The sequence below is a fragment of the Sinocyclocheilus rhinocerous genome, unplaced genomic scaffold (genome assembly GCF_001515625.1).
Source record: "Sinocyclocheilus rhinocerous isolate Xijiao unplaced genomic scaffold, SAMN03320098_v1.1 scaffold148, whole genome shotgun sequence".
Taxonomy (NCBI): domain Eukaryota; kingdom Metazoa; phylum Chordata; class Actinopteri; order Cypriniformes; family Cyprinidae; genus Sinocyclocheilus; species Sinocyclocheilus rhinocerous.
Genome location: NW_015653472.1, coordinates 3,367,857 through 3,393,074, shown reverse-complemented (window position 1 = coordinate 3,393,074; position 25,218 = coordinate 3,367,857). Strand labels below are relative to the sequence as shown.

General features: G+C 42.7%; 1 protein-coding gene across 1 annotated transcript in view; it reads right to left on the bottom strand.

The window, feature by feature from the left end:
* LOC107716211 (histone-lysine N-methyltransferase 2D-like) overlaps positions 1-25,218 on the bottom strand; it is a 41,044-nt gene that overhangs the window by 7,134 nt on the left and 8,692 nt on the right. Inside the window, exons 11-40 of the mRNA XM_016522585.1 lie at positions 24,039-24,188; positions 22,979-23,799; positions 22,738-22,860; positions 17,991-18,104; positions 17,784-17,888; positions 17,515-17,696; positions 17,265-17,429; positions 16,718-16,827; positions 16,542-16,583; positions 16,280-16,450; positions 15,897-16,085; positions 15,687-15,803; positions 14,948-15,211; positions 14,776-14,859; positions 14,603-14,689; positions 14,355-14,516; positions 14,166-14,250; positions 13,832-14,070; positions 13,639-13,712; positions 13,487-13,537; positions 11,793-13,397; positions 11,516-11,683; positions 10,745-10,872; positions 8,834-10,632; positions 8,616-8,739; positions 8,237-8,324; positions 8,098-8,158; positions 3,304-3,536; positions 265-3,213; positions 39-182 (exon numbers count right to left, since the gene is read on the bottom strand). Of these exons, the coding sequence (XP_016378071.1) occupies positions 39-182; positions 265-3,213; positions 3,304-3,536; positions 8,098-8,158; positions 8,237-8,324; positions 8,616-8,739; positions 8,834-10,632; positions 10,745-10,872; positions 11,516-11,683; positions 11,793-13,397; positions 13,487-13,537; positions 13,639-13,712; positions 13,832-14,070; positions 14,166-14,250; positions 14,355-14,516; positions 14,603-14,689; positions 14,776-14,859; positions 14,948-15,211; positions 15,687-15,803; positions 15,897-16,085; positions 16,280-16,450; positions 16,542-16,583; positions 16,718-16,827; positions 17,265-17,429; positions 17,515-17,696; positions 17,784-17,888; positions 17,991-18,104; positions 22,738-22,860; positions 22,979-23,799; positions 24,039-24,188 (10,634 nt within the window). The remainder of the gene's footprint in view (positions 1-38; positions 183-264; positions 3,214-3,303; positions 3,537-8,097; positions 8,159-8,236; positions 8,325-8,615; positions 8,740-8,833; positions 10,633-10,744; positions 10,873-11,515; positions 11,684-11,792; positions 13,398-13,486; positions 13,538-13,638; positions 13,713-13,831; positions 14,071-14,165; positions 14,251-14,354; positions 14,517-14,602; positions 14,690-14,775; positions 14,860-14,947; positions 15,212-15,686; positions 15,804-15,896; positions 16,086-16,279; positions 16,451-16,541; positions 16,584-16,717; positions 16,828-17,264; positions 17,430-17,514; positions 17,697-17,783; positions 17,889-17,990; positions 18,105-22,737; positions 22,861-22,978; positions 23,800-24,038; positions 24,189-25,218) is intronic.

The window sequence follows — 25,218 nt, the reverse complement described above, 5'->3', positions numbered from 1 at the left end:
CAGAAATCAAATATATTTAATAAGCCAATGCCACATACTTGTTTCAGCTGCTTCATTATTGCCTCAGTTTTTCCAACCTCTTCTTTCTTGGTTTTCTTTCTAGAGTTTGGCCCACGCTCTCCAGCTTTTGTGGTACGTTTGGCCTTGACTATCGGAGTTCTCTTTGTGAGGGATTGCAGATCCTAAAAACAGTAGCAGATAAAAATGAGAAACTCAAAAAATTTATAATACATACACACAATCAAGTGATTTTCTTGGTCGTACCTCCATGTTTCGCGGCGTTCCTTGAAGCTTCTGCTCCAGCATTGCCAGTTTGCTATTGATGTGCCCATTTATCTCATTATGAATGCCATCTGAGGGCCTCTGAGAAGCCATTTGTAAGTTTTTGGTTCGAAGGAGTTTCTGCAGAAGCTGTTGGCCAGTCTCTGTCCTTTGAATTTGGGATCCGAGATCTCCTGCTTGATTTCTAGAGCCCAGAATAGCACAGTTCGCAATAGCAGTGGCACTGACTGTCTCTCCAGAAATTTCTCTCTTTATGCCATCAGAATGGGCCTCTACACTACCTCCTGTGTCACACTGGACTTCACGTGGTTCCTGTTTGATGTTTTGCAGTGTCATTTCACTAAGCAGTTGAGTTGGTTGAGACATATGACCGTCAGATACTTGGGCAGCAGTTGTTGCTTGGTGTGGGTTCTGTGCCAACTGAGGAGACGGACCATTGAGTGGAAAAGGAGCTGAAAGAGTTTCAGTGTTGGGGCTCTGAGTCTTGGCAGCTGGAGATCTCATAGGTGAAGCTATTGATCCCCCTGTCTGGCTAAAGGGGCTACTCTTTCCTACAACACTATCTGGCCTAGAAGGCGATGACAAGTGACTGGAGAAAGACAGGGTGCCTGGCTCAGGTTTATGGGCAGATGCTGTGCTTGAACCAGGTTCTGGAACAGAAGACCCTGCAGGAGAACCCACATGAGAGGGAGAGGCTTGAAAGGGGCTCAGTGCCGTTGCCACATGGGATTGTTGTTGCTGAAGGTGCTGGGGGCCTGGTGGAGTCTGAGACATTCTCATGAGCCTTTGCTGATTAGAAAGCAGGCTTCCAGGAGAACCCTGACCCACTAACTGACGAGGAGACATTGGTCTAGCCATATGTCCAGGTGCCGTGGCACGAACTTGACCCATTACTGGCCTGGGTACTTGACCCCTCATCATCTGATGCTGATGTACTTGTTGCTGTTGTAGCATCTGCTGCTGCTGGGCACTATTGATGTACTGAGGCAAAGGTCCTTGAGAAGGCTGTTGCACAGCCCCTGAAACACCTTGATGAAACTGTGGAGCCATACCAGGTAATTGTCCCATTGCTCCTGATTGCTGTTGGGTGCCAGCTGGACTGCGTTTGCCTGCTAATGCAAAGCGGTGCTGCTGTTGTTGGATTTCAAGACCTGGCATCCGTGTACCAACTGGAGGCCCCTGTGGGACCTGGGGACGCATTTGTCCCTGAACCTGACCTTGCATTCTTAGCATCTGGCCTTGTTGTAGCTGTCGCTGAGCAATCATTGCCTGAATTTGCTGCAACTGTTGGCTAGGAGTCAGGTGACGCAGTTGGGGGTTCTGAGCAATGAAGGCCTGAATGTTAATAGGGGCACGTATTTGCCCTGCCGGAGCACCAGGCCTTGGAGTCATCATCATCTGCTGGCCTCTAGGAATGCCCATCTGTTGAGTCAAGAGAGCTTGCTGATGTTGATTTGAAATGCCGGCCATTGTACTTTGAGTCTGACCACTATTTTGGCCAAGCATATCCTGTGGTTGTTGTGCAGCAATCTGACCAGCTTGCTGTTGTGCCATAAAGCACATTTGCTGATCTTCCTGTTTTATTTGTATGGTGTTCTGGGTCTGAAGACCAAGTTGAATCTGTTGTTGCTGTGGTTGTACTTTAAGATGAGATCCAGCCTGTTGGTGGCCCACAAAACCATGTTGTTCTGCTACTCCGATATTCTGGTTTGATTGAGGCTGTGCTGTCTGTTGTTGACCCAGAAAAGCATGTGGTTGCTGTGGCTGTCCAACACCACATTTCTGCTCTCCACTAGATCCATGTTGTTGCATCTGAAGTGGTGTAGGAGGTCCACCCTGCTGGGGGGGTGTTTTTGGACTAAGTAGTCCTCCATCTTTACGGTCAGGATTTTGAAGATCTTGGACACCTTGCTGTAAGTTCTCAGCAACCCCTTGGGTACTCCCTGATGGTGGAGTTTCTAAAGCTCTTTGTGGCTCAGAGGGCCCAACCTGCGTTGGTTGTTTCAGTTGTGAAATTTGTTGCTGCTGAAGTTGAGCAAGGTTTTTTGCAGCATTCTGTTGCTGTTGTGACATGAGTATGCGCTGAGCCATTACACTCTGCTGTTGAGACGTGAGTTGGGCTGGTGGCCCCCTAACAACATGCTGTCCACCCGGCCCATGTTGATCCATCAAACCCTGAGGTCTCTGAAGCTGCTGAACAATTTGTTGATTACCAACCATACCCTGTGGATGTCCTGCCATCATATTTACAGTTTGAGTCACTGGCTGGCCCAAGACATTATGTTGCGTCTGCCCAATAGCCTGGTTTCCCATCATACCTGGAGTCGTTTGCATTAACCCCTGCTGATTTTGCTGGTTATTCATTAATCCTTGTTGTAAGTTTGTTTGCTGCTGGCCCATATTGCCCACCAAAACTTGGGTTGGCTGGTTGCCCATGGCTCCAGGCTGTTGATTCACTATGCCAGGCTGCTGAGGTTGATGCGACATAGGCTGCTGCCCCATCATCAACTGTTGTTGTTGCATTTTTTGGACCATCTGCATTCTTTGCTGTAACTGTCGCTCCTGTATGACTCTTGGATCTGGTCCTTGTGCTCCAGGGGCTTGTTGGAAAAAACCAGGAGGTGGGACTGGTTGCACAGTGCCAGCTCCGAGTGGGAGAGAAGGCTGGGCTCCACCAAAAGGTTGCATTTGTGGCATTCTAACTGGCATCCCTCCCTGAGGCACCCCTACTTGAGGCATTCCTCCAGGTGGTTGACCAATAATTGGACCTCCTTGTTGGCCCATAATCATTTGTCCAGGCATTTTGGAAAGCATGTGGGGCGCCTGTGTAGAGGGCCCAGGAGCTAGTATGGAAGACCCTTGCTGATGCTGCTGTTGCTTGCTTCGGTACTCTGCAATAAGATTGGTGTGCTCCTTTTGCTGTTTACGCACCTGGAAAAGCAAATTTCATTGTTATTAGCTGAATGACTTTAAAGACAACAAAATCTCTCTCATTTGTTAGTAAAAAGATATTTTGCATACCTGGTCCAACTGTTTCTGGATCTTACTTTGTTCCTCAGTGACGAGTTTGAGCTTTTCAGCATCTGCTTCTGCAAATTCACGTCCAGCTTTCTTTGCAGTACGCTGCTTGGCACACAGAGCTTTACGGGATTTACGATGTGCTCCAATTTGCTCTTCTAAGAACTTCAACTGCATTTGCAGCAACTGCTGGGTGTGCACAAGCCATTCTTCATATTGGTGCTGCTCAGCATCATCTGTTATAAGTGTGATGGCCCAAGAACATTAACAGCATGAAATAAACTGAACTGTCTATAACCTAAATGCAGAATGTGTGCCTATATACTTTGCACAATTTTGAGCAACCTATGTTTTCTACTATGCAACACATAGTCAGACTTCCATGTTATAATCTGAACTCTGAAATTGTGTCCAATTTTTGCAACCAGAAAATAGAACTCCATTTTATTGTCTGGATAGTTTTCTGCTCTGCTAAAATCATAGGACTCTAAATGTGTGTTTACACAGGGAACGTAATATAATAAATAAGGGAAAGGGTAATAATAGCATTGAAGGGGTGGTATGCTAAAAAAAAAAAATTTGAAATGCAAAACATACTGATGATGCCAAATTGCGGAGGATTTGGTCTTGTTTGAACCTGGTTGCTGCCTTCTCCTTCCTGAAATAGTAGGATTAAGGTTAAGATACTATATTAAATTCAAATGAAATGTGAACTACAGAAGAATACTAAACCTACCTTGGAAGAACCAGGTGCAAGCTGAGCCTGGGAATCCTCATTTCCAGGGGCTGAGGTTAGCCTCTGAGCCAAAAGAGATACTTGTTGCCTAAAGTTAAATAAAACCTAAATTAAATCTGAAACAGAACTTAAGTGAGCAATTCCGTTGAAATATCAACCAGCAAATTATTTAACAAAATATTTAATAAGCCAATGCCACATACTTGTTTCAGCTGCTTCATTATTGCCTCAGTTTTTCCAACCTCTTCTTTCTTGGTTTTCTTTCTAGAGTTTGGCCCACGCTCTCCAGCTTTTGTGGTACGTTTGGCCTTGACTATCGGAGTTCTCTTTGTGAGGGATTGCAGATCCTAAAAACAGTAGCAGATAAAAATGAGAAACTCAAAAAATTTATAATACATACACACAATCAAGTGATTTTCTTGGTCGTACCTCCATGTTTCGCGGCGTTCCTTGAAGCTTCTGCTCCAGCATTGCCAGTTTGCTATTGATGTGCCCATTTATCTCATTATGAATGCCATCTGAGGGCCTCTGAGAAGCCATTTGTAAGTTTTTGGTTCGAAGAAGTTTCTGTAGAAGCTGTTGGCCAGTCTCTGTCCTTTGAATTTGGGATCCAAGATCTCCTGCTTGACATCTAGAGCCTGGAACAGAGTTCGCAATAGCAGTGACTGCCCCTCCAGAAATTTCTCTCATTATGCCTTCAGAATGGGCTTCTACACTACCTCCTGTGTCACATTGGACTTCACGTGGTTCCTGTTTGATGTTTTGCAGTGTTATTTTACTGAGCAGTTGAGTTGGTTGAGACATATGACCGTCAGATACTTGGGCAGCAGTTGTTGCTTGGTGTGGGTTCTGTGCTGACTGAGGAGACGGACCATTGAGTGGAAAAGGAGCTGATAGATTTTCAGAATTGGGGCTCTGAGTCTTGGCAATTGGAGATCTCAAAGGTGAAGCTACTGATCCCCCTCTCTGGCTAAAGGGGCTACTCTTTCCTACAACATTTTCTGGCCTAGAAGGCAATGACAAGTGACTAGAGAGGGAGAAGGTGTCCGGCTCAGGTTTATGTACAGATGCTGGGCTTGAACCAGGTTCTGGAACAGAAGACCCTGCAGGAGAACGCGCATGAGATGGAGAGGCTTGAAAGGGGCTCAGTGCTGTTGCCACATGGGCCTGCTGTTGCTGAAGGTGCTGGGGGCCTGGTGGAGTCTGAGACATTCTCATGAGCCTTTGCTGATTAGAAAGCGGGCTTCCAGGAGAACCCTGACCCACTAACTGACGAGGAGACATTGGTCTAGCCATATGTCCAGGTGCCGTGGCACGAACTTGACCCATTACTGGCCTGGGTACTTGACCCCTCATCATCTGATGCTGATGTAATTGTTGCTGTTGTAACATCTGCTGCTGCTGGGCACTAATGATGTACTGAGGCAAAGGTCCTTGAGAAGGTTGCTGCATAGCCCCCGAAACACCTTGATGAAACTGTGAAGCCATACCAGATGATTGTCCCATTGCTCCTGATTGCTGTTGAGTGCCAGCTGGACCGTGTTTGCCTGCTAATCCAAAGCAGTGCTGCTGTTGTTGGGTTTCAAGACCTGGCATCCGTGGACCAACTGGTGGCCCCTGTGGGACCTGGGGACGCATTTGTCCCTGAGCCTGACCTTGCATTCTTAGCATCTGGCCTTGTTGTAGCTGTCGCTGAGCAATCATTGCCTGAATTTGCTGCAACTGTTGGTTGGGAGTCAGGTGACGCAGTTGGGGGTTCTGTGCAATGAAGGCCTGAATGTTAATAGGGGCACGTATTTGCCCTGTCGGTGCACCAGGCCTTGGAATCATCATCATCTGCTGGCCTCTAGGAATGCCCATCTGTTGAGTCAAGAGAGCTTGCTGATGTTGATTTGAAATGCCGGCCATTGTACTTTGAGTCTGACCACTATTTTGGCCAAGCATATCCTGTGGTTGTTGTGCAGCAATCTGACCAGCTTGCTGTTGTGCCATAAAGCACATTTGCTGATCTTCCTGTTTTATTTGTATGGTGTTCTGGGTCTGAAGACCAAGTTGCATCTGTTGTTGCTGTGGTTGTACTTTAAGATGAGATCCAGCCTGTTGGTTGCCCACAAAACCATGTTGTTCTGCTACTCCGATATTCTGGTTTGATTGAGGCTGTGCTGTCTGTTGTTGACCCAGAAAAGCATGTGGTTGCTGTGGCTGTCCAACACCACATTTCTGCTCTCCACTAGATCCATGTTGTTGCATCTGAAGTGGTGTAGGAGGTCCACCCTGCTGGGGCGGTGTTTTTGGACTAAGTAGTCCTCCATCTTTATGATCAGGATTTTGAAGATCTTGGACACCTTGCTGTAAGTTCTCAGTAACCCCTTGGGTATTCCCTGATTGTGGAGTTTCTAAAGCTCTTTGTGGCTCAGAAGGACCAACCTGCATTGGTTGTTTCAGTTGTGAAATTTGTTGCTGCTGAAGTTGAACAAGGTTTTTTGCAGAATTCTGTTGCTGTTGTGACATGAGCATGCGCTGAGCCATTACACTCTGTTGTTGCGGCGTGAGTTGGGTTGGTGGCCCCCTAACAACATGCTGTCCACCCGGCCCATGTTGATCCATCAAACCCTGAGGTCTCTGAAGCTGCTGAACAATTTGTTGATTACCAACCATACCCTGTGGATGTCCTGCCATCATATTTACAGTTTGAGTCACTGGCTGGCCCAAGACATTATGTTGCGTCTGCCCAATAGCCTGGTTTCCCATCATACCTGGAGTCGTTTGCATTAACCCCTGCTGATTTTGCTGGTTATTCATTAATCCTTGTTGTAAGCTTGGTTGCTGCTGCCCCATATTGCCCATCAAAACTTGGGTTGGCTGGTTGCCCATGGCTCCAGGCTGCGGATTCATTATACCAGGCTGCTGAGGTTGATGTGACATAGGCTGCTGTCCCATCATCAACTGTTGTTGTTGTTGCTGCTGCATTTTTTGGACCATTTGCATTCTATGCTGTAACTGTCGTTCCTGTATGACTCTTGAATCTGGTCCTTGTGCTCCAGGGGCTTGTTGGAAAAAAACAGGAGGTGGGACTGGTTGCACAGTGCCAGGTCCAAGTGGGAGAGAAGGCTGGGCTCCACCAAAAGGTTGCATTTGTGGCATTCTAACTGGCATGCCTCCTTGAGGCATCCCTACTTGAGGCATTCCTCCAGGCGGTTGACCAATAATTGGTGCTCCTTGTTGTCCCATCATCATTTGTCCAGGCATCTTGGAAAGCACGTGGGGTGCCTGCGTAGAGGGCCCTGGAGCTAGTATGGAAGACCCTTGCTGATGCTGCTGTTGCTTGCTTCGGTACTCTGCAATAAGATTGGTGTGCTCCTTTTGCTGTTTACGCACCTAGAAAAGCCAATTTTATTGTTCTTAGCTGAATGACTTTCAAGATAACAAAATCTCTCACATATATTTGTAAAAAGACATTTTGCATACCTGGTCCAACTGTTTCTGGATCTTACTTTGTTCCTCAGTGACGAGTTTGAGCTTTTCAGCATCTGCTTCTGCAAATTCACGTCCAGCTTTCTTTGCAGTACGCTGCTTGGCACACAGAGCTTTACGGGATTTACGATGTGCTCCAATTTGCTCTTCTAAGAACTTCAACTGCATTTGCAGCAACTGCTGGTGTGCACAAGCCATTCTTCATATTGGTGCTGCTCAGCATCATCTGTTATAAGTGTGATGGCCCAAGAACATTAACAGCATGAAATAAACTGAACTGTCTATAACCTAAATGCAGAATGTGTGCCTATATACTTTGCACAATTTTGAGCAACCTATGTTTTCTACTATGCAACACATAGTCAGACTTCCATGTTATAATCTGAACTCTGAAATTGTGTCCAATTTTTGCAACCAGAAAATAGAACTCCATTTTATTGTCTGGATAGTTTTCTGCTCTGCTAAAATCATAGGACTCTAAATGTGTGTTTACACAGGGAACGTAATATAATAAACAAGGGAAAGGGTAATAATAGCATTGAAGGGGTGGTATGCTAAAAAAAAAAAATTTGAAATGCAAAACATACTGATGATGCCAAATTGCGGAGGATTTGGTCTTGTTTGAACCTGGTTGCTGCCTTCTCCTTCCTGAAATAGTAGGATTAAGGTTAAGATACTATATTAAATTCAAATGAAATGTGAACTACAGAAGAATACTAAACCTACCTTGGAAGAACCAGGTGCAAGCTGAGCCTGGGAATCCTCATTTCCAGGGGCTGAGGTTAGCCTCTGAGCCAAAAGAGATACTTGTTGCCTAAAGTTAAATAAAACCTAAATTAAATCTGAAACAGAACTTAAGTGAGCAATTCCGTTGAAATATCAACCAGCAAATTATTTAACAAAGGAACAAAACCACTTCTAAATCATACATTTAGATCTAAATTACTGTATTAAAGAGCTATAATAGATGTGAGGTAAATGCTTAACGCATCTACCACATATGAGGTGTGCACAAAATTATTCAAATTCAAATTATGAAAGAAAAAAAATTGCATATTTCATAAAGTATAATGCATCTCTCAAAAGGTCATGTCCATTTCTGTACCTATTCATTCCTGGTGGTACACCCATAGGATCTTGAGCCAACACTCTTTTAATTCCTTTCAGCGCAACCATTTTAGCCTTTGCAATAGGATCCATTATGTCATCTGTCACGAACTTTTCCAGATCTGAGAAAAAGATGATATTCATATTTACAAGAACATGTTAATTATTGGGATAACCAAAATAAGAACAACCACAAGTTGATGGAACTCAGCATACCTTTATCTGGTAAAAAGTTGCTGGCCAAGTTCTGCTGTTTGACAATATGTGTAGGTGTTGCTGTCTGCTGCTGTGGAGTAAGACCAGGATGAATTCTACCAGGCTGCACACCCCGTAAAACGCCTTGCGGTTGTCCCATCGCTTCATGGGGAGGTGAAGGCACTGCAGCACCAATTAACCTCTGCTGCTGTTGTGGTAACATGTGAGGTGGCCTGGGCACCATACCTGCTTGAGGCACTATGCCTTGGGATGGATGGTGGTGCTGTGGCATCATAATTTGATTTGGCCCTTGAGGAGGCTGTTGCGGATTCTGAATGCGGTGAAGTTGACTAGCAATCCCTCCTTGTAGAGCACCTAACTGCTGCTGCTGTTGTTGTTGTTTCTGTAGCTCCTTCTTTTCATGCTCCAAAAGGTCTTGTATTAGCAAAGGTAGTTCACTCGCTTCCAGTGCGCTTTCTACTTTGTCAAGATCATCTGCTGTAGAGTGGTGGCCAGCATCTGGCAATCCAAGTGGATCATCACCCAGGTCCGGATGTGGTGCAGTTGGTGGAAAAGACTGGCTGGGAAGAGGATAAGGTATACCACCTAAACGGACGGTGTTCAATGAAGCAGTTGCAGTCTCTGGTTGATTAGAGGCTTTTGTTCCACTGAGCAAAACAGACACAGTTGCACTAATGTCATCTTTAAGTGGAGCTTGTCCTGACTGTGGTTGTTCAATCAATCCCTTGTCTTCAAGTTTTACAGAGGATAGCCTAATGGCATCAGAAGACTCTACCTTTGGAGTACTGGTAGATGAACTCTCAGTCTTTAAAGGTGGTTGAGTGGCAGTTCTGTGCGTGTCCTTGGAAGCTATATTCACTTTTGGTTTCTCTTCCACCTTGATTTCTACATTAGCAGAAGTCCCTGGTCCTTCTCCCTCTGCTTCTACAAGTCGCAACTGGTCAGAGAAAACATCTTTGGGATCACCCTGATCAAGCTCAGGGTCAGTGTAAGCCAGCAAATCAAATTCATCACTGTTGAGCAGATCATCCAAATGAGGATCATTGGTCTCAAGATTGTCAAGGTTTCCCAAATCATCATCACCTTTATCGGGATCCAGGTCAAGAGTAGCAAGATCATCATCCTCCACTCCGGTTTCTGCCACTGTATCACCTAGCCCTAGGACAGACTCAGGTAGGTCAACTGGATTCACAACAGTCTGCCGACCTCTTATTGTACTTGTTTGAGGAAGCTGTTGAGTAGTAGTGTGAGAAATGGGAGTTTTGGGTGTAGTAGTTGGCACCTGCTGCAGCTGTAGTTGAGACTGAGAAGGGGGTACATTGCTTTGTTGTTGCATCAGTAGGTTCATGCCACCCGGCTGTAACCCAATTCTGGGATCACGCATTCCCTCCGCTGAAGCATCCAGAGATGGGGGTAAATTCTGCTGAACAAAAGCAGCATTCATTTCCTGCTGTGGAAGAAACATGCGAGGTCTAGGTATAGGCGCCCTTTGCATAAACTGAGAGCCCAGTGGCATCCTCTGTGAATTATGCCTCAGCTCTATAAACTGAGGTGGAGCTCCCGACACATGGCTTTGTACAGCCTCTGTGCCAGTGCCTGGAACCCCTGTCAAAGGATTGGGCATATTCGGCATGGACTGAATGTTGAGAGGATTGTTGATGGGAGTATTAAGGTGCTGCCTGGGAACGGCTTCCATCATAGATGGTTGTGGGAACCTCCGCGGAGCACCTTGGTTTTGCCACTGTGCAGGATATGGTGGACGAGAATACATCCCCTGAGAAATATTGGGCCCAGCTTGCCTACAAGAAAAGTGTTGATTATGAAATGATCAGTTGTGGAAGTAACATGTACAAGCACTGTGTAAAAACACACAGTAATCAAAATCAGTAGCATTTATTTAGTTCAGTCTACCTTAATGCACTGGGGTCCATAGTTGCTGGTGTCCCAGAAGGAGGTGGGCGGCAAAGCTTTTCATCCATTGCTCCCACTAGCGGAGGCATCCTGGTGGCAAGGGCTGCCTGAGCAACCACAGCTCTGTCCTGATGGACAAAAGATGATGTTATGCCAACTAACAAAACACTTTTGGCTGTTTACTGTAGGGTTGCATGATCAATAGAAACAAAACAAAAAATGAAAATCATGATATGGCTTAGTGTGATTATCAAATCACAAAGACTGCGAATTAGTTAAATAAATGTTGCTCCACATGAACTCATCTTTGTATGTCCTCTGAGTTTGGGTTGTTTACAGCGTGCATTTGAAAATGCAATATGTACCAACCATTTTCCCAAACTTGTAATGAGAAGCACTTATAAACTGTCTGCTGTCAACAAAAGAGAAGCTTTAAAGCCTTGTGATTTTCCACCAAAATAAAAGCTTGATGGATTAACATTTGAAAATAAATAAAAACCGCCATAAATATCAGTGTTGGAATAAGTTGACAGTTGAATTGTAAAATAAGATGATATCATTTTGTGTATATATATATATATATATATATATATATATTTCATATTTTACTTGGTAATAATATTATTTAACTAATGGCGATATATCACAAAAATTTGGACCGAATTGTGCAGCCCTTTAAAAGCACAGCAAGCAATCTTTTTTTCAAATCAAATCGTGCAGCCCAGATTCAGATTCAGTACATCACATTCAATATTAATTCATCATCAATACCTGAGGGTAAGGAGGTGGTGCTCGCTGGCTTTTGTCTTGCTGAAAGGCCGGCATTTCCCCGCCTGGCCAACTCGGAGCAGGATTACCCACCACGGGTGCTTCCTTCTCTTGGCGAAGTGAGTTTCTCTGCATTTTTTGTCTTATCAAAAACTCTCTCAATCGTTGCCTCTGTGGTCCACAAAACAAAAGTAACAAAACATTAACAAAAGTAAAATTAAAACCTACCTCAATCTACCCAAAACTTTTTAAATTTACACATCTACAGTGTCTACTTTACCTGTCTGTGCTTTTCTAACTCTGATGGACTAAGGTTCATGAGAGCTGGATCCTGTCCAGCCGACAGGTCTGACATACCCTGCACCCCTGGCAAGTTGGGTAAATGTGGAGCATCTGTTGCCCTCACAGCTGTATCTTGGTTTCCAGGTGGAAGTGCTATTCTCGAGTTAAATTCAGCACCCACTGGTTGTGTCTGGGACTGTGGCTGTGGGAGGTGGACCTGAGCTTGCTGAGGAGTCATCATCTGCTGCTGGCCAACTACTTGTTGCTGGCCCATTTGAAGCCCTACACCAGGACTGCAGCTGAATGGGGGTTTTCCAGAGAGCGGATCGGCTACTGAGGGTGAGCAGGGGGGTTGCTGGCTAGAATGAGGTGAACCTCTAAAGGGGGAGTTACCTTCTGGTGCTACAGAAGATGGGCGGGGGGGTTTATGCAATGAAGCGAAGGAATCTCTGGACTGAGGTCGTGAAGGTGGACGGGAGTAAGGGTCAGGTGACTGGAAGCATGGAGTGGCTGGTGACTGCACAGAAAGCACATCATTGGAAATGGTTCCTGGTGTGAGAGGCGATTGAGAACTGCCTTGCGATTGAGGGCTGGAAGGTAATCTTGAATATGTTTCTTGCTGCGGCGCAGGAAGTCTCTGGGGTAGAGGAGAGGATGCGTCACCTGATTGAGGTCGCGGTGTGAGAGGAGGCTGGGAGTAAGGGTCAGAGAACGTAGAGGGAGATTGGCGGTAGCTCTCAGGAGGATGATTAGGAGAGGCACCTGAAGGGTGTGAAACAGACAATCCACCTGTATCCCCCTGATGCATACGAGGGGTCATGGGGGCTTTGAATAACCCATCTCCAGAGTCCAAACTAGCAGGAGAACCAGAGCTTAGGTCTTGCCGGCCAAAAGAAGAGCGTGGAGATCGGGCATTAATTTCTGCCCTATTTGGGCCCACCCCAGCAGGTGAAGAAGCTATTGCAGATGGTGATGGAGACGAAACATGATCTTGTCGGCTAGCTCCATGCTGGCCACGGTAAGGGTCACAACAATTGTTTGTATGAGGCGGTGAGAACATCTGCGAGTCTCCAGGCCCACCAGTCCTAGGTCGAGGACTCTCAGGTGGACCTAAGGCCTCCTGAGAGGGCTGCTGAGGTTTGGGGATCTGCTGTTGTGGTTTAAAAAATGGGTCAACCTGCTGGGCCCTGCGAGGAGTCCCTGGTTGCATGTCAAGGGAGCCAAAGCTGGCTTGCCGTCCCTGAGTAGCACCCTGTGGGCCAGGCATAGGATATCCTGAGGAAGAGGCCGACAAGGGGCTGGAAGAAGGCTGTGAGTATGGGGTGGATGGCTGAGACTGAAGGTGCGGAGACTGAGAGGCAAGTTTAGAAAATGGGTCTGTCTGCGCATCAGCTGAGCAAGGAGTCTTGAGGGGTCCATCAGAAAAAAAGGCTGAAGATGCAGAGTCAGGAGCAAGAGGGTAAGGACTCTCAGCAGAGCTCGGCTGGGAGGGAGTGGATACGGAGCCTGATGGTGGGGGAATTTGGAGGTGCAGATTAGGGCGCTCGCCTTTAATACGGCCAGGCTCAGTTTTGATAGGGCGACATACTTGACTTTCAGCCTGCTGTTGATTAGAATAAAGACAAATGTTTACAATTACATTGCAAACACATCAAATGATTATACAGTGCATTTGAAGAGAAGGCCACTTACCTTCTGTGCCTTGTTTATTCTCTGAGCAGCCCTATTATCTTTGGCCTTTTGCTGAATGAATAATGGAAGAATAGTAAACAACAGAAAACTGTTAGAGAACAGAGACAGTACTATAAAATGAAGTTACACTATAGGTTCAAACTTGCACCTACCAGATAAGGAACCTTGTCTGCAGCTGATACCTTCCTCCAAATCTTCATTATTTGTTTACAGCGACTGGGCCAGTCTATGGATAGAAAAGAAATAATGAAGCGGACATTCTGAGCAGCAAAGTGATTACCAAGTTAAGGCGGAATTAACAGATGTGCCTTCTACCACACTTTTAAAAGTCAGTTTAATACTAACCAGGGTAGTCCTGTTTGAGACTTGGGAAGTTCATGTTAGCATATAGTACAGGAGAGATGGTAGATAGATTTCCCAATTCCTCATCCTTCTCCCAACGCTGCAGACTGCGCTGATTGTAGGAGAGGCCATCACCTTCCTGTTCAGTAGGAGTTGGAGGAGTGGAAGGGGTGGCTGGAGTGGATGGTGTTGCCCATGGGCTTTCCTCATCCTGGTCTGGACTGAAAAGACCACCTCGATCACTGAAGATTAGACAAATAAACAAAAAAATACATATAAAGGAGGTGAAATTCATTAGGGGACAAAAGGGAGAAGATTAAGCAAATCTACGGCTTACCGTATGTCAAAAAAGGGGGACTGGGAGAGACCAGAAAAAGAGTCCATCATACCAGTTGAGGGGAGTGCGCCAGATAAGGAAGCACCTGTAGTAAAATTATGGTGATTTTTTTTTAAGTGTAGACATGTATATAAAAAAAATCGAAGTTTTATAACAAATCTGAGTAATAATATGAAATTCTGCCCATACCAAGAAGGTTTATTTGAAGGCAACTACTTTGATTTGAATCACCCTCTTGAACAGGCTTAATGCTAGGCTGCAGAGGCCCACTTGCGGCGCTTCCCTCAGTGGGTCCAAGTAATTTCTGGAAAAACTGCTGAGAGTCTTGACCTTCTAGTTCCTGAGGGAGATCTGGTGGGTGAAAGGGAGGTCTTTTGAGTAACACTACTGTTCATGACACCAGGTACCTCACTTGTTTTATTAACAAAATAAATTACCTTCATTCTTCTGTACATCAGACCCATGTGTATCTCCTGAGCTCTGATCTTTGTTGGAAAGTTGCCCACTTGCTCCTTGCCCTTCTGCTACAAAATGTTATGCAAGTTAAATATCATGTTCTGATCAAATTCATTGCCAAAATATTGAAGTACCTAGGTCTTAAAAATCCCACCTGCTCGATCTCCTGGAGGCTTGGATCCCTCACCCTCTTGCTTTAGTTCCACAGGCAGACCAGTCAGCCTGGTTGTGGCCTCAACTGTAAGAACAAAATGAAACAAATGTTTACATGTTTGCCTGGTCAAACTTTATTATTCTCAAACACAAACATTGATGTAGTGCCTTACCTGGTTCAGAAGCTGTATTTCTGGCACCATGCCCAGGGAGTGGAGGTTTTAGAATGCCCTGCGTATGTCTTTGGGTTGGAGGAGCAAGAAAAGCTCTCTTACTCTGATCGAGTAATGTCTTGCCAAAGAAAGCCTCCTGTAGGTATGCAGGAAACATGTCCTCCAACTTGCTCTTCTTTCTGCCCCTGCGCTTCTTGGCTTGCTCGCCCTCTCCCTCTGCTGTTTTTGCCTCTGGGACATCGAGAGGTATGTCAGGATGAGGTCCTAAATTTAAAAAACTGACTATTGACAGGAGTTTTACAAAGGTTTGGTGATCTCTCTGGATCTCTAGAGGATGCTGTTGGGAAAAAAGCTAAATGTATACTATACAAAAACAATATTTGCAGATGCAGTTCATATTTTCTGAGTGTTTTGATGTAATACATACAGAAATTATTTCATAAAGAAACTGAAAAAAAATTTCCAGTCAATCAAGGCTGACAGCCCCCAGGCAGGTGCACCCACAAACATTTATTTTAATGCAGTTGGCAAGGACATTAGGGGTTTGTGTTCACATCAGATTACATCATAGTTTGTTAGAAAACTACACCAAGCTCAAAACATTCCAAGACTCAACAAAATAATATTCAGTTTGTGGTAACAAGGTTAACACACTGATCCAATAACATTTTAAAATTTAACCAACACTGGTTGCTGGTATTTGCTGGGACATTGTGAATTCCCATTTGGCCACACTTGCCTTCCTCAAGTTTCATTTCAGCTGCTTGACCTTCAGGAACACCATCACCAGAGGCAGACAGACTCCTCCTCATTCGTGTGTGACACTTTCTTTGCCGGACCATGAACCCTCCAATCCCTACAAGTGAAAAAATTTTTTCACATTATTAACCATTTCTTTCAAAGCATGAAACACTGATAGAGCCATTAGGAAATAAAGCAGCTCAGTGACCTGGTCTGTATGGTTTACGCTTTCTCTTCTTTCCGTCTTCAGTCTCCTCTACTCCTCCTTTGAGAGTTTCACAGTCAGCCATGCCCTCTACACCTCCATCTGCCCCAGTTTCCCTGTCCACTCCTCCTTCCCTATCTGGGCTCCCAGGGGCTTCTAGCTTGGGCTCACATTCCATCACTTCTGCACCTCCTATTACAATTTCAGTGTCTTATTATTTGCATTCTCAATTAATCAATGGCAGTGAGTCACCATACTGATTTAACACAAAGTTCCAGTAAGGTCTTTAGACATTTATAAACATTGCACCACACTTCACTTGCAACAAAGATATAAATAATTGGTCATACAGTACACAAAATAATTAAACTTGATAATAAACTGACCTTTCCCCTCATCACCATCTGCATCGCCTTCTTTCAACTCATCAATACACATGGTGCCCAGTCGGGACCGGCGCTGTCTGCGCTTGTGCAGGGGTGACATGGACATGCTTCGCAATAAAGACATGCCAGTCTCTGTTAGCCAGACTCCCTCCAGACGATAAAATTGTGGCTCTGAGCGAGTGGATGGAGAAACAGAGATTAAGTCATATAAAAATAGCTAATAGATGAAAGCCTGACAACTAATTATCAAACATACACATACCTGGTTCTTTCGTTTTGAAGGCTGACATCATAGGAGACTCCACTAAGAGATAGATAAAGGGTATTATTATGGGAAACTTAACACTTTAAATTTGATTTATTTAGATTAAATTTCAATTTCAATTAAAAATGAACACTCTTGAATGTACTTGAAATTAAAAGCATCATGAAACTCACCAACAGGCCTGGGGACATATGGAGTGCAGGCTGTACAGGCAAAGCCCTCATCAGATGCTTGTTCAACCTCATCCTCAGTGTAAAGACTCTCACATACAGCATGAACCCATCTATAAAGCAAAGAAACATAAACGTAATAAGTCTCTTACGCTCACCAAGGCTGCATTTTATTCAAAAATAACAAAAGCAATAATATTGTGATGTATTATTACAATTTAAAACAACTGTTTTCTGTTTTAATATTTTAAAATATAATTTATTCATGTGATGATATGATCCTTCAGAATCAGAAATCATTCTAATATGCTGATTTGGTGCTCATGAAACATTACTTATCAATGTTAAAAATAGTTGTGCTGCCTTTATATATATTTTTGGAAACCATGACACATTTACTGTATTTACTCACATTTACTTTTCTAAACAATTTAATGCATCCTTGCTGAATAAAAGTGTTTTTAAAAAAAATCTTACTGAGCCCAAACTTTTTAACAGGAATGTACATACATTTTCCATTGTCCTGTTATTAATATAATGCATTCCTGACCTGTCACAGTGCTGGCACTGCAGAAGCAGCTCCTCTTCCATGAAGTTCTCACGACACACAGGACAGGTTACCAGGCTGGCACAAGGGCCGCAGTGATTGTAGTTATTTTGCCACTCACATTGGAACCCAGGGGAGCTAGCACCACACTGCATACAGCACACACACCTGAAGGGGATAAAACAATGCTTTGGTTACCACACATTCTCTTTCGGCTCATGACACATATAAATGTACGGAGGCAATGACACACCATTTGCACTTCCAGCCTCCCTTGGGCACAGTCTGTAAGGGTGGGTCCAAGCAATAAGTGTGATAGCTAACATCACAGTCGTCACAAAGCAGCAAACGGGCAGGGTCTGAAGCCTTCCCACACACCTCGCACACAATGCACTCAAGACAACGCCAGCCTTTTCTCAACATCATCTTGGTGATCTAGAGAGGAGACATCCAAATAAAGAAATAATGAGTGTCTGTGTATAATGCCGGCAATCATACAGAATAGATCATTTAAAAGCTTACCTTGCTGTTCACACAGTATGGATGATAACATTGTGCACACTGAGCACAGGCTAGAAGCTGGCCCTCCACACCCTGTCCAAAACTACCACACACTACACACATGTCCTGTTATAGACATAAAAAAAAAGAGAGGAATCAAGTAACTGTCACTCATGATGCTGAATTTTATAGGAAGTCAGAGTGGAATAATGAAAGTTAAATTTGTACCTGCTGCAGGACAAACTTATCAGTGTTGGAGAAAAGTACCACAGTATTTTGCATGGTGTCATCTTCCTCCTCATCTTCTTCTTTGCTAAGTCCAGTGTCCGCAGTCATGGTTTGCTGTAAATATAATATATGCATTTCATTTAAACTTGTAAAAACTTGGTTTATTTCATTGATAAGCACAGGAGGTAGTGGCTGTTTCCAGGATTTATGGTGCACCATGTTGGGATTACCACGATTACAAGATGTCGTAGTCAGAGCTTGTATTTTCTTCAAGGATGTGAAAACTTCTTAAAATTCAGCATCTTGTAATTACAGGAATTACCTTTATGTCTCATTACAAATAATGAGTATTATTATTATTTGTAATTATTTGTAAAGTATTATTTAGTATTATTTATATAATCTTATAAAGTTAATTTAATTAGCTGTTATATTTATTTTGTTAATTATATTCATTTTAGTATTATTTTTAGATTTTAATACTTGTGTGCTTTTGTCTTTTTTATTCGTTTTTTTTTTTTTTATTGTCCAAAACACGTACATGGTTTGAGATACATACTGTTCTGTTTTGTACAGAAAGACATTTCAATACACAAAAAAAGACAATAATTAAAACAAAAGACAAATAAGATAGATAAATAAAATTTAAAAAAACAATACAATGAGAATATCAAAAACAATGTATAAAAAGAACAGTATTGGATGGGATAAACAAAGACAAATGATCAACCAGCCAGCCTACTAGAAAACATATGCACAAAAACATTACCCCCACATCTCACCCAATACCTTCATTAAAGGTTCCCATATCACCGTAAACTGACTCATTCAGAGTCTTAAAAGGTTAGTTCACCTAAAAATGAAAATTAGGCTGCATTTTACTCACCCCCGAGGCATCCTAGGTGTATATGACTTTCTTCTTTCAGACGAATCCAGTCGGAGTTATATTAAAAATTGTCTTTGATCTTTCAAGCTCTATCATTGCGGTCAGCTTCATATACACCTAGGATGCCTCGGGGGTGAGTAAAACGCAGCCTAATTTTCATTTTTGGGTGAACTAACCCTTTAAATTGTGTGTTATCTTTTCCATCACGTAAATCTCCCTCACTGTCCGTAACCATTCTTCAAATGTCTGTGGCAATTTCTGAAGCCATTTAATTGTGATGTTCTTCTTTGCAGCAACTAGGAGTATTCGTAAATGATACATTTTCTTCTGACTCTATTAAAAATCGGCTTAACTCCCAAAATTGCAATTAAAGGGTCTCTGGGCAGACTAACTTGAAAAATTTTAATAATGAGACCAAATACAGATGTCCAATAAGCATCTACAATGGGGCAATCCCAAAAGACATGAGCATGTGTTGCTATTTGTTCTCCACACTCTCTCCAACAGGCACTAGTTTGATTTGAGTTAAACTTAGCAACAATTTGTGGTACTCAGAAAAAACGATTAGTCACTTTCCAATGATATTCTCTCCAGTTATTATTTGAGGTCGTTTTATGGGTTTCTACATGCATTTCAGTCCAGCTCTCATCTGAAATCAATAACTTGAGCTCCTTCTGCCATTTTAATCTGATATGATGTGTGTTGCCCTTCTTCATAGCCTATAAGGCTCTCTAAATATGCAGCTGACTGGTCTAAGGATCTTACTACCAGTCTGTACATTAATCAAAATGAGCTTGATTGATGAGGGAGAGGTTTTTATTTTTTTCCAATTCTGATTTTTAAAGAGGAAGCTACGGACCTGTAGATACCTATATAAAAGTCAGTCTTAGGGAGTGAAAATTCAGTTACAAGTTGTTCAAATGTTTTGAGTGTTTCTCATTCTAACAGTTGGTGGATATGTTGTAAGTATTTCAGGGCCCGTTTCTGAAGCTTGAGTCTATCGTCAAGGGTAAAAAGTTCCTCATCTGTGTTATGGGTGTTAACAAGGAGAGCCCCCTAGGCAGATCACAAGACTTTTGAACCTCCCTCCATGCCAAATAAGCCACCATTTTCCTAATTTGTACTTGCTTATCTTCTTTTATTCAATAAATGTAAAAGCTGCTAATGAGTGTGGATTGGAATTACATTTTTCAATTTCTAACCACCTAGTCCCACTATCCTCTGACAATCAAATTACCAGAGCTCGCAGCTGGGTTGCTATCCAATAGTTCTTAAAATTTGGGAGTGCCCACCCACTTTGGCAATTGTAATGTTTTATATCGAACCCTGGGGCACCGACCTTGCCAGATGAACCTATAAATCAACTTATCTAGCCGAGTGAACATCGATATCAGCCACTTAAAAGAGAAGGAAGACTGTACCCGTGTTGTAATAAGGGTATTCATAGCTAAAGCTTCCGTTTTCCCTACATACATTTTATAACTTGAATATTTGCCAAACTGGTTAATACACTTCATTGGTATGGGGACTGAGTGTAATGAGTCAGAGATGTACACAATTATGTCATCTGCATATAATGACACTTTATGCGTCTCAATTCCTACTCTTATTCCTTGGATATCAGAATTAACCCTAATTACCTCCGCCAATGTTTCAATACAAAGGGCAAAAAGAAGAGGTAACAGTGGGCAGCCCTGTCTTGTTCCCCTTCCAAGTACACAGGGTTGAGACATACAACCATTAACCCTAACAATAGCCTGGGGAGCAGAGTACAGACGTCTTATCCATTGGATGAAATTAGGTAAATTAGGAAATTAACACTTTGAGCAGAAAGGGCCATGACTCTTAGTCAAAAGCCTTCTCCGCATCAAGTGCCAGTGACATACAAGGCTTTGAAAGAGTGGAGCAACAAGACATTATATTAAGTAACCTACGAATATTATCTTGCAAATGTCAGCCAGTTATAAATCCAATCTTATCATTATCTATCAGATATGTTATTACCGTGTTTACTCTTTTTGCCAAGACTGAAGTCAATAATTTACAATCAGTATTGAGAAGAGCTATTGATCTATATCCAGCACAATCAGTGGTGTCTTCTCTGTCTTTATGAACAACAGATATTATAGCGTCTTTCCACGTAGATGGCATATTACATTTCTTATGTGCATCAGCGTATGCCTCTGCTAGCAATGGACAAATCTGGTTTCTAAAAGCCTTATAAAATTCATTATTGAACCCATCAGTCCCAAGACTTTTATTATTCTTCAAACGTGAGATAGCCTCATTGATCTCTTCTGCAGTAATGGGAGCATCTATTGCCTCCGAGTCTGTAATGCTCAACTGAGGTAGGTTTATTTCTTTTACGTATGCCTCCATTTCTTCTATATCAGTTGCTCTTTCGGTTTCTGAACATAACTCCTTATAATATTTTGCAAATGCTTCTGCTATTTCCTTAGGTTTAAGGATGAAGGACATATTAAAACCCTTAGTCCTAATTTTTTCTAACTATGTTAAGCTCCTTCTTTTTTCTCAGATGGAATGAGAGTAATTTTCTCGCTCTAGATCCGTACTCATAATAACTTGGATTTTAAAAATCTTAAGTTCCTCTCTTTTTCAGTAATCAGTTCATCCAATTCCCTTCTTTCTTCAGTAAATTAGGTTATTTTCTGCTTATGTTGTTTTTCCAACATAGATATTTTGTTTTCTAATTCGATATGCTTAGCTATTTTTATTTTCTTTAAGGCACACGCGTAGGCAATTATCCTACTCCTCAGCACTGTTTTTGCAGCCTCCTACAGGGTGACCGCTGATACATCTCCAGTATCATTTATATCTAAATATTGTCTAAATTCAGACTCAATATAAATTTGAAATGCTGGTCGCCCTATCAAAGACGTGTGTAACTGCCAAATGTTAGATGAAACTTCCCTTCCAATGTCCCATACCACTGATATGGGTGCGTGATCTGATAATGTAATGTTATGAATTTTACACTCCATAAATCTCTGTTTCATCCCCGGAAACAAAAAAACAAAAAAGTCTATCCTAGAGTATGAAGCATGTGAGTGAGAATAAAATATATAGTCTCTATCTCTATGATGTAAGTGTTTCCAGATGTCAATCATCCCTAATTCTGCACAATTATTCTTCAGGACCTTAATTGCTAAGGATAGGAGTTTATGCGAAGAGGGATTTCTGTCCAGCGTGGAAAGTACACAGTTAAAGTTAGTTTCCTCTTCTTTATAGTGTTTACTGCGTTTCATCCCTTTTTATTAACTCGGACGTTAATTATTTTAATCATGTTTCATCAGTTTTTAATGATTCAGCCTTTCTATTTCGAGTGTGCCGTAAAGGTAGTTGAAAGCTACTTTCAAACGCAGCCATCTCAGGGAAGGCAAAACCGGAAGTGTTTTGCCTTCCTTTATTGTTTTTTTGTTTGTTTTTTTAGATTTCTCTTTAGCCAAGTTATTTTCCTTTCAGTTTTAGTCATTTTAGTCTCTTTGGTATTTTAGCACCTAAACTCATTTCAGTCAGTTGCCATGGCAACATTTTTCATTTTTGTTCAGGTTTTTAATCTACTATTTATTAATATTTTATTTTCATTTCATATTTTATTTCAATTAATGAACTGATTTTTAACAAATTTGGTTAACAACAACACTGGTGTTAATGTTTTTAGAATAATTCACATATTATATAATCAGTAACACTACAACAAAAGACTTAATTTTATATGGGGAACTAAAATGTTATACAATTCAAATTAACAGCAATAATTAACAATAGATTACACTAAAGAGAAATATGCTTTAAAATTACTAGTAAAGGAAGGGCTAGCAGATGAAGTGAAAAACTTACTAGAAAGGCATCAATGCAAGAGGCCATTGCTTTGAGACGTGACCGTCCACGCCCTCTTCCACCACTACTGCCGCTGCCGCCACCACGTGGCCGCCGCTTTCCTGGGAAACCACTGCCTCTGCCCTGAAAGGTCAGAAAATAAATGTATCAGCATCAAAATGACTACTTTTGGACTAGTGTGTTACCCAAACCCATCAGAATTCAACGTCACTGAGGAAAAAGTCTGGTGTCTGACATCCACCTGCTTTACCCGTGAGCGTCCTGGAGAACCCCTGCGCTTCACTTTATCTCCATCGGGCTTCAGTGGATCAAAAGGCAACGAGTCCTCCGTTTCGGTTAGCAGCGAATCAGAACGGGTCCTGCCGGCTGGCATCAGGCTGAGTTCCATGGACAGCATCTGAGAGTCTGCCTCAGCCGGCGAGCCAAGGAAACCGCTGCTGCTCTCGTCACCGTGGCTAATGTTTGATGTCTCATCGAGGACCAGCTCCGGCTTCATATCCTCTTGCATCTCCTTCCTGGACTGGTCATCTTCTCCCGGACTCTCATCTTTGAGGAGCGACTCCTCTAAGGATTCCTCCACCCCCTGCTCATCCTCCTCTTCTTCATCCTCAGACTGGACCATTATATCATCAGTGTCAGATGCAGGGGGCATTTCTGTCTGAGGAGCAGGGGGAGGAGTCCGGTGTATCGCCTCCTCTTGCCGTGCCTTAGATCCCACCTCCTCCAAGTCCATAACAACTGGCTCTGCTTCTTCCAAAACAGGGAGTGTGATTTGAGAAGACTGAGAACATGAGCTTGTTGGAGGGTTTGTTTCTGTAGTCTCCTCTGTGCAGATTGACTCCATCTCTGTCTGAGGAGTATTGTCTTGCCCTTGCGACGACTCCTGCCTTTCTATGTTAGTTTCAGATACATCAGATTGGGCTTCCTCTATAGTGTCCGGTACAGGACTATCTGGGCTATCCTTCACAGGAGGGTCCTGAGTATCCTCTGATTTTTCCACAATGGCCTCTGTAACCACTGCTTCAATGGTAGTTGTCTCCTCTTTTTGTTTTTCATCATCGTCTACAAATGATAACAGGTGAAATTTTTCAGTGTTACACTGTAGTTACATACAATTTGCAGCTATTATTAAAAAATATTATTTGAAATGTATAGCTTGCAAAGAAAATTTTATTTAAAACATTAATTGTAAAAAATAAATAAACTCAAATAATAAAATAAAATAATAATTTTTATGGCAGGGCCGGTGTAAATGTTTGCACATAGAAACCTAAGCTACTGTGGTGGGTTTTGAAATTTACCTGAAACCGTAGCTAAAGGGGCCTGCTGCTCTGTAGAGACCTCACTGTGCACATTAGTCTCTGTGGAGCCCTCAGCACCTTCTGGCCGTAGTTCCTCCTCCGTAATGCTTTCTTTCACTTCTGCCGTTTCAACCACCTCAAGCTCTGTCCCTAAAATGAAACACATCGGCTCAATATCCACATCTAATATCAGTCAATAACACTCTGTCCACAGAGAACAGAAACTAGGGCTGGGTATCACCAACTAGCCCACTATACCACACACTACACACAGAACACACTGCAATACAGTGCTCAGAAATTAATTATTTGAATTCCTGAACTTAAATCAAGACAGCAAACAGGATGCAGAATTTGAATTCAAATTTGAATTCATCAGGTACACTACCTTTCAAAAGTTTGAGGCAGGTATAAGATTTTTCTTTTAAAGGTCCCATATTGTACACCTTTCTGGAGTGATGTATATACATCTTCATCATGACTAGATAGACACGGTGAGTTTGTCTTTACTATACACGTTAGATGTGGTCACCTCATAGTAACAATCCTGTCAGCTCGTCCATCCTTTGAATGAGAGTGTAACGTTACAGGTCGGCCGATCTGGTTTAGTGGTTAAAGTTAACCTTTTCGACATGTTTCCGTATTGTCCTTGCTCAGCAAAAGCATGGACGCTATGTTGTCTGGGGGTTTGGCAAAAGGAGAGTGGGACTGTGGGCGGTGCTCGGGGTGGTGACTGAAGGCAGTGACTGTGTAGTTCTGATGTCAACTTTTTACGGAAGTCACAACGGTTTGTGAAAAATAGCTAGAACTTTAAGCAGGCTGTGTGCATTTTACTGTGGACTGACTGTTTTGAAACTTATATGGTAGTTAAATAGCCCATAGACCTCAGTATTCGTGAAAAAAGCCAGGAAATTTCAGTTTTGACAATATGGGACCTTTAAGAAATTAACTTTTAATCAGCAAGGATGCACTAAAATCATCAAAATGCATTTATAATGTTACAGAATATTTCTATTTAAAATCAATTCTGTTCATTAGAACTTTCTATTCATCACAGAATCAGCATATTAGAATGGAGTAATGGCTGCTGAAAAATCAAACACCAACATAACGTCTTGGACCCTATTTAAACCTGTATTTAGTCCTTATCACACGAGACTGACAAAACAGATGTAACAGT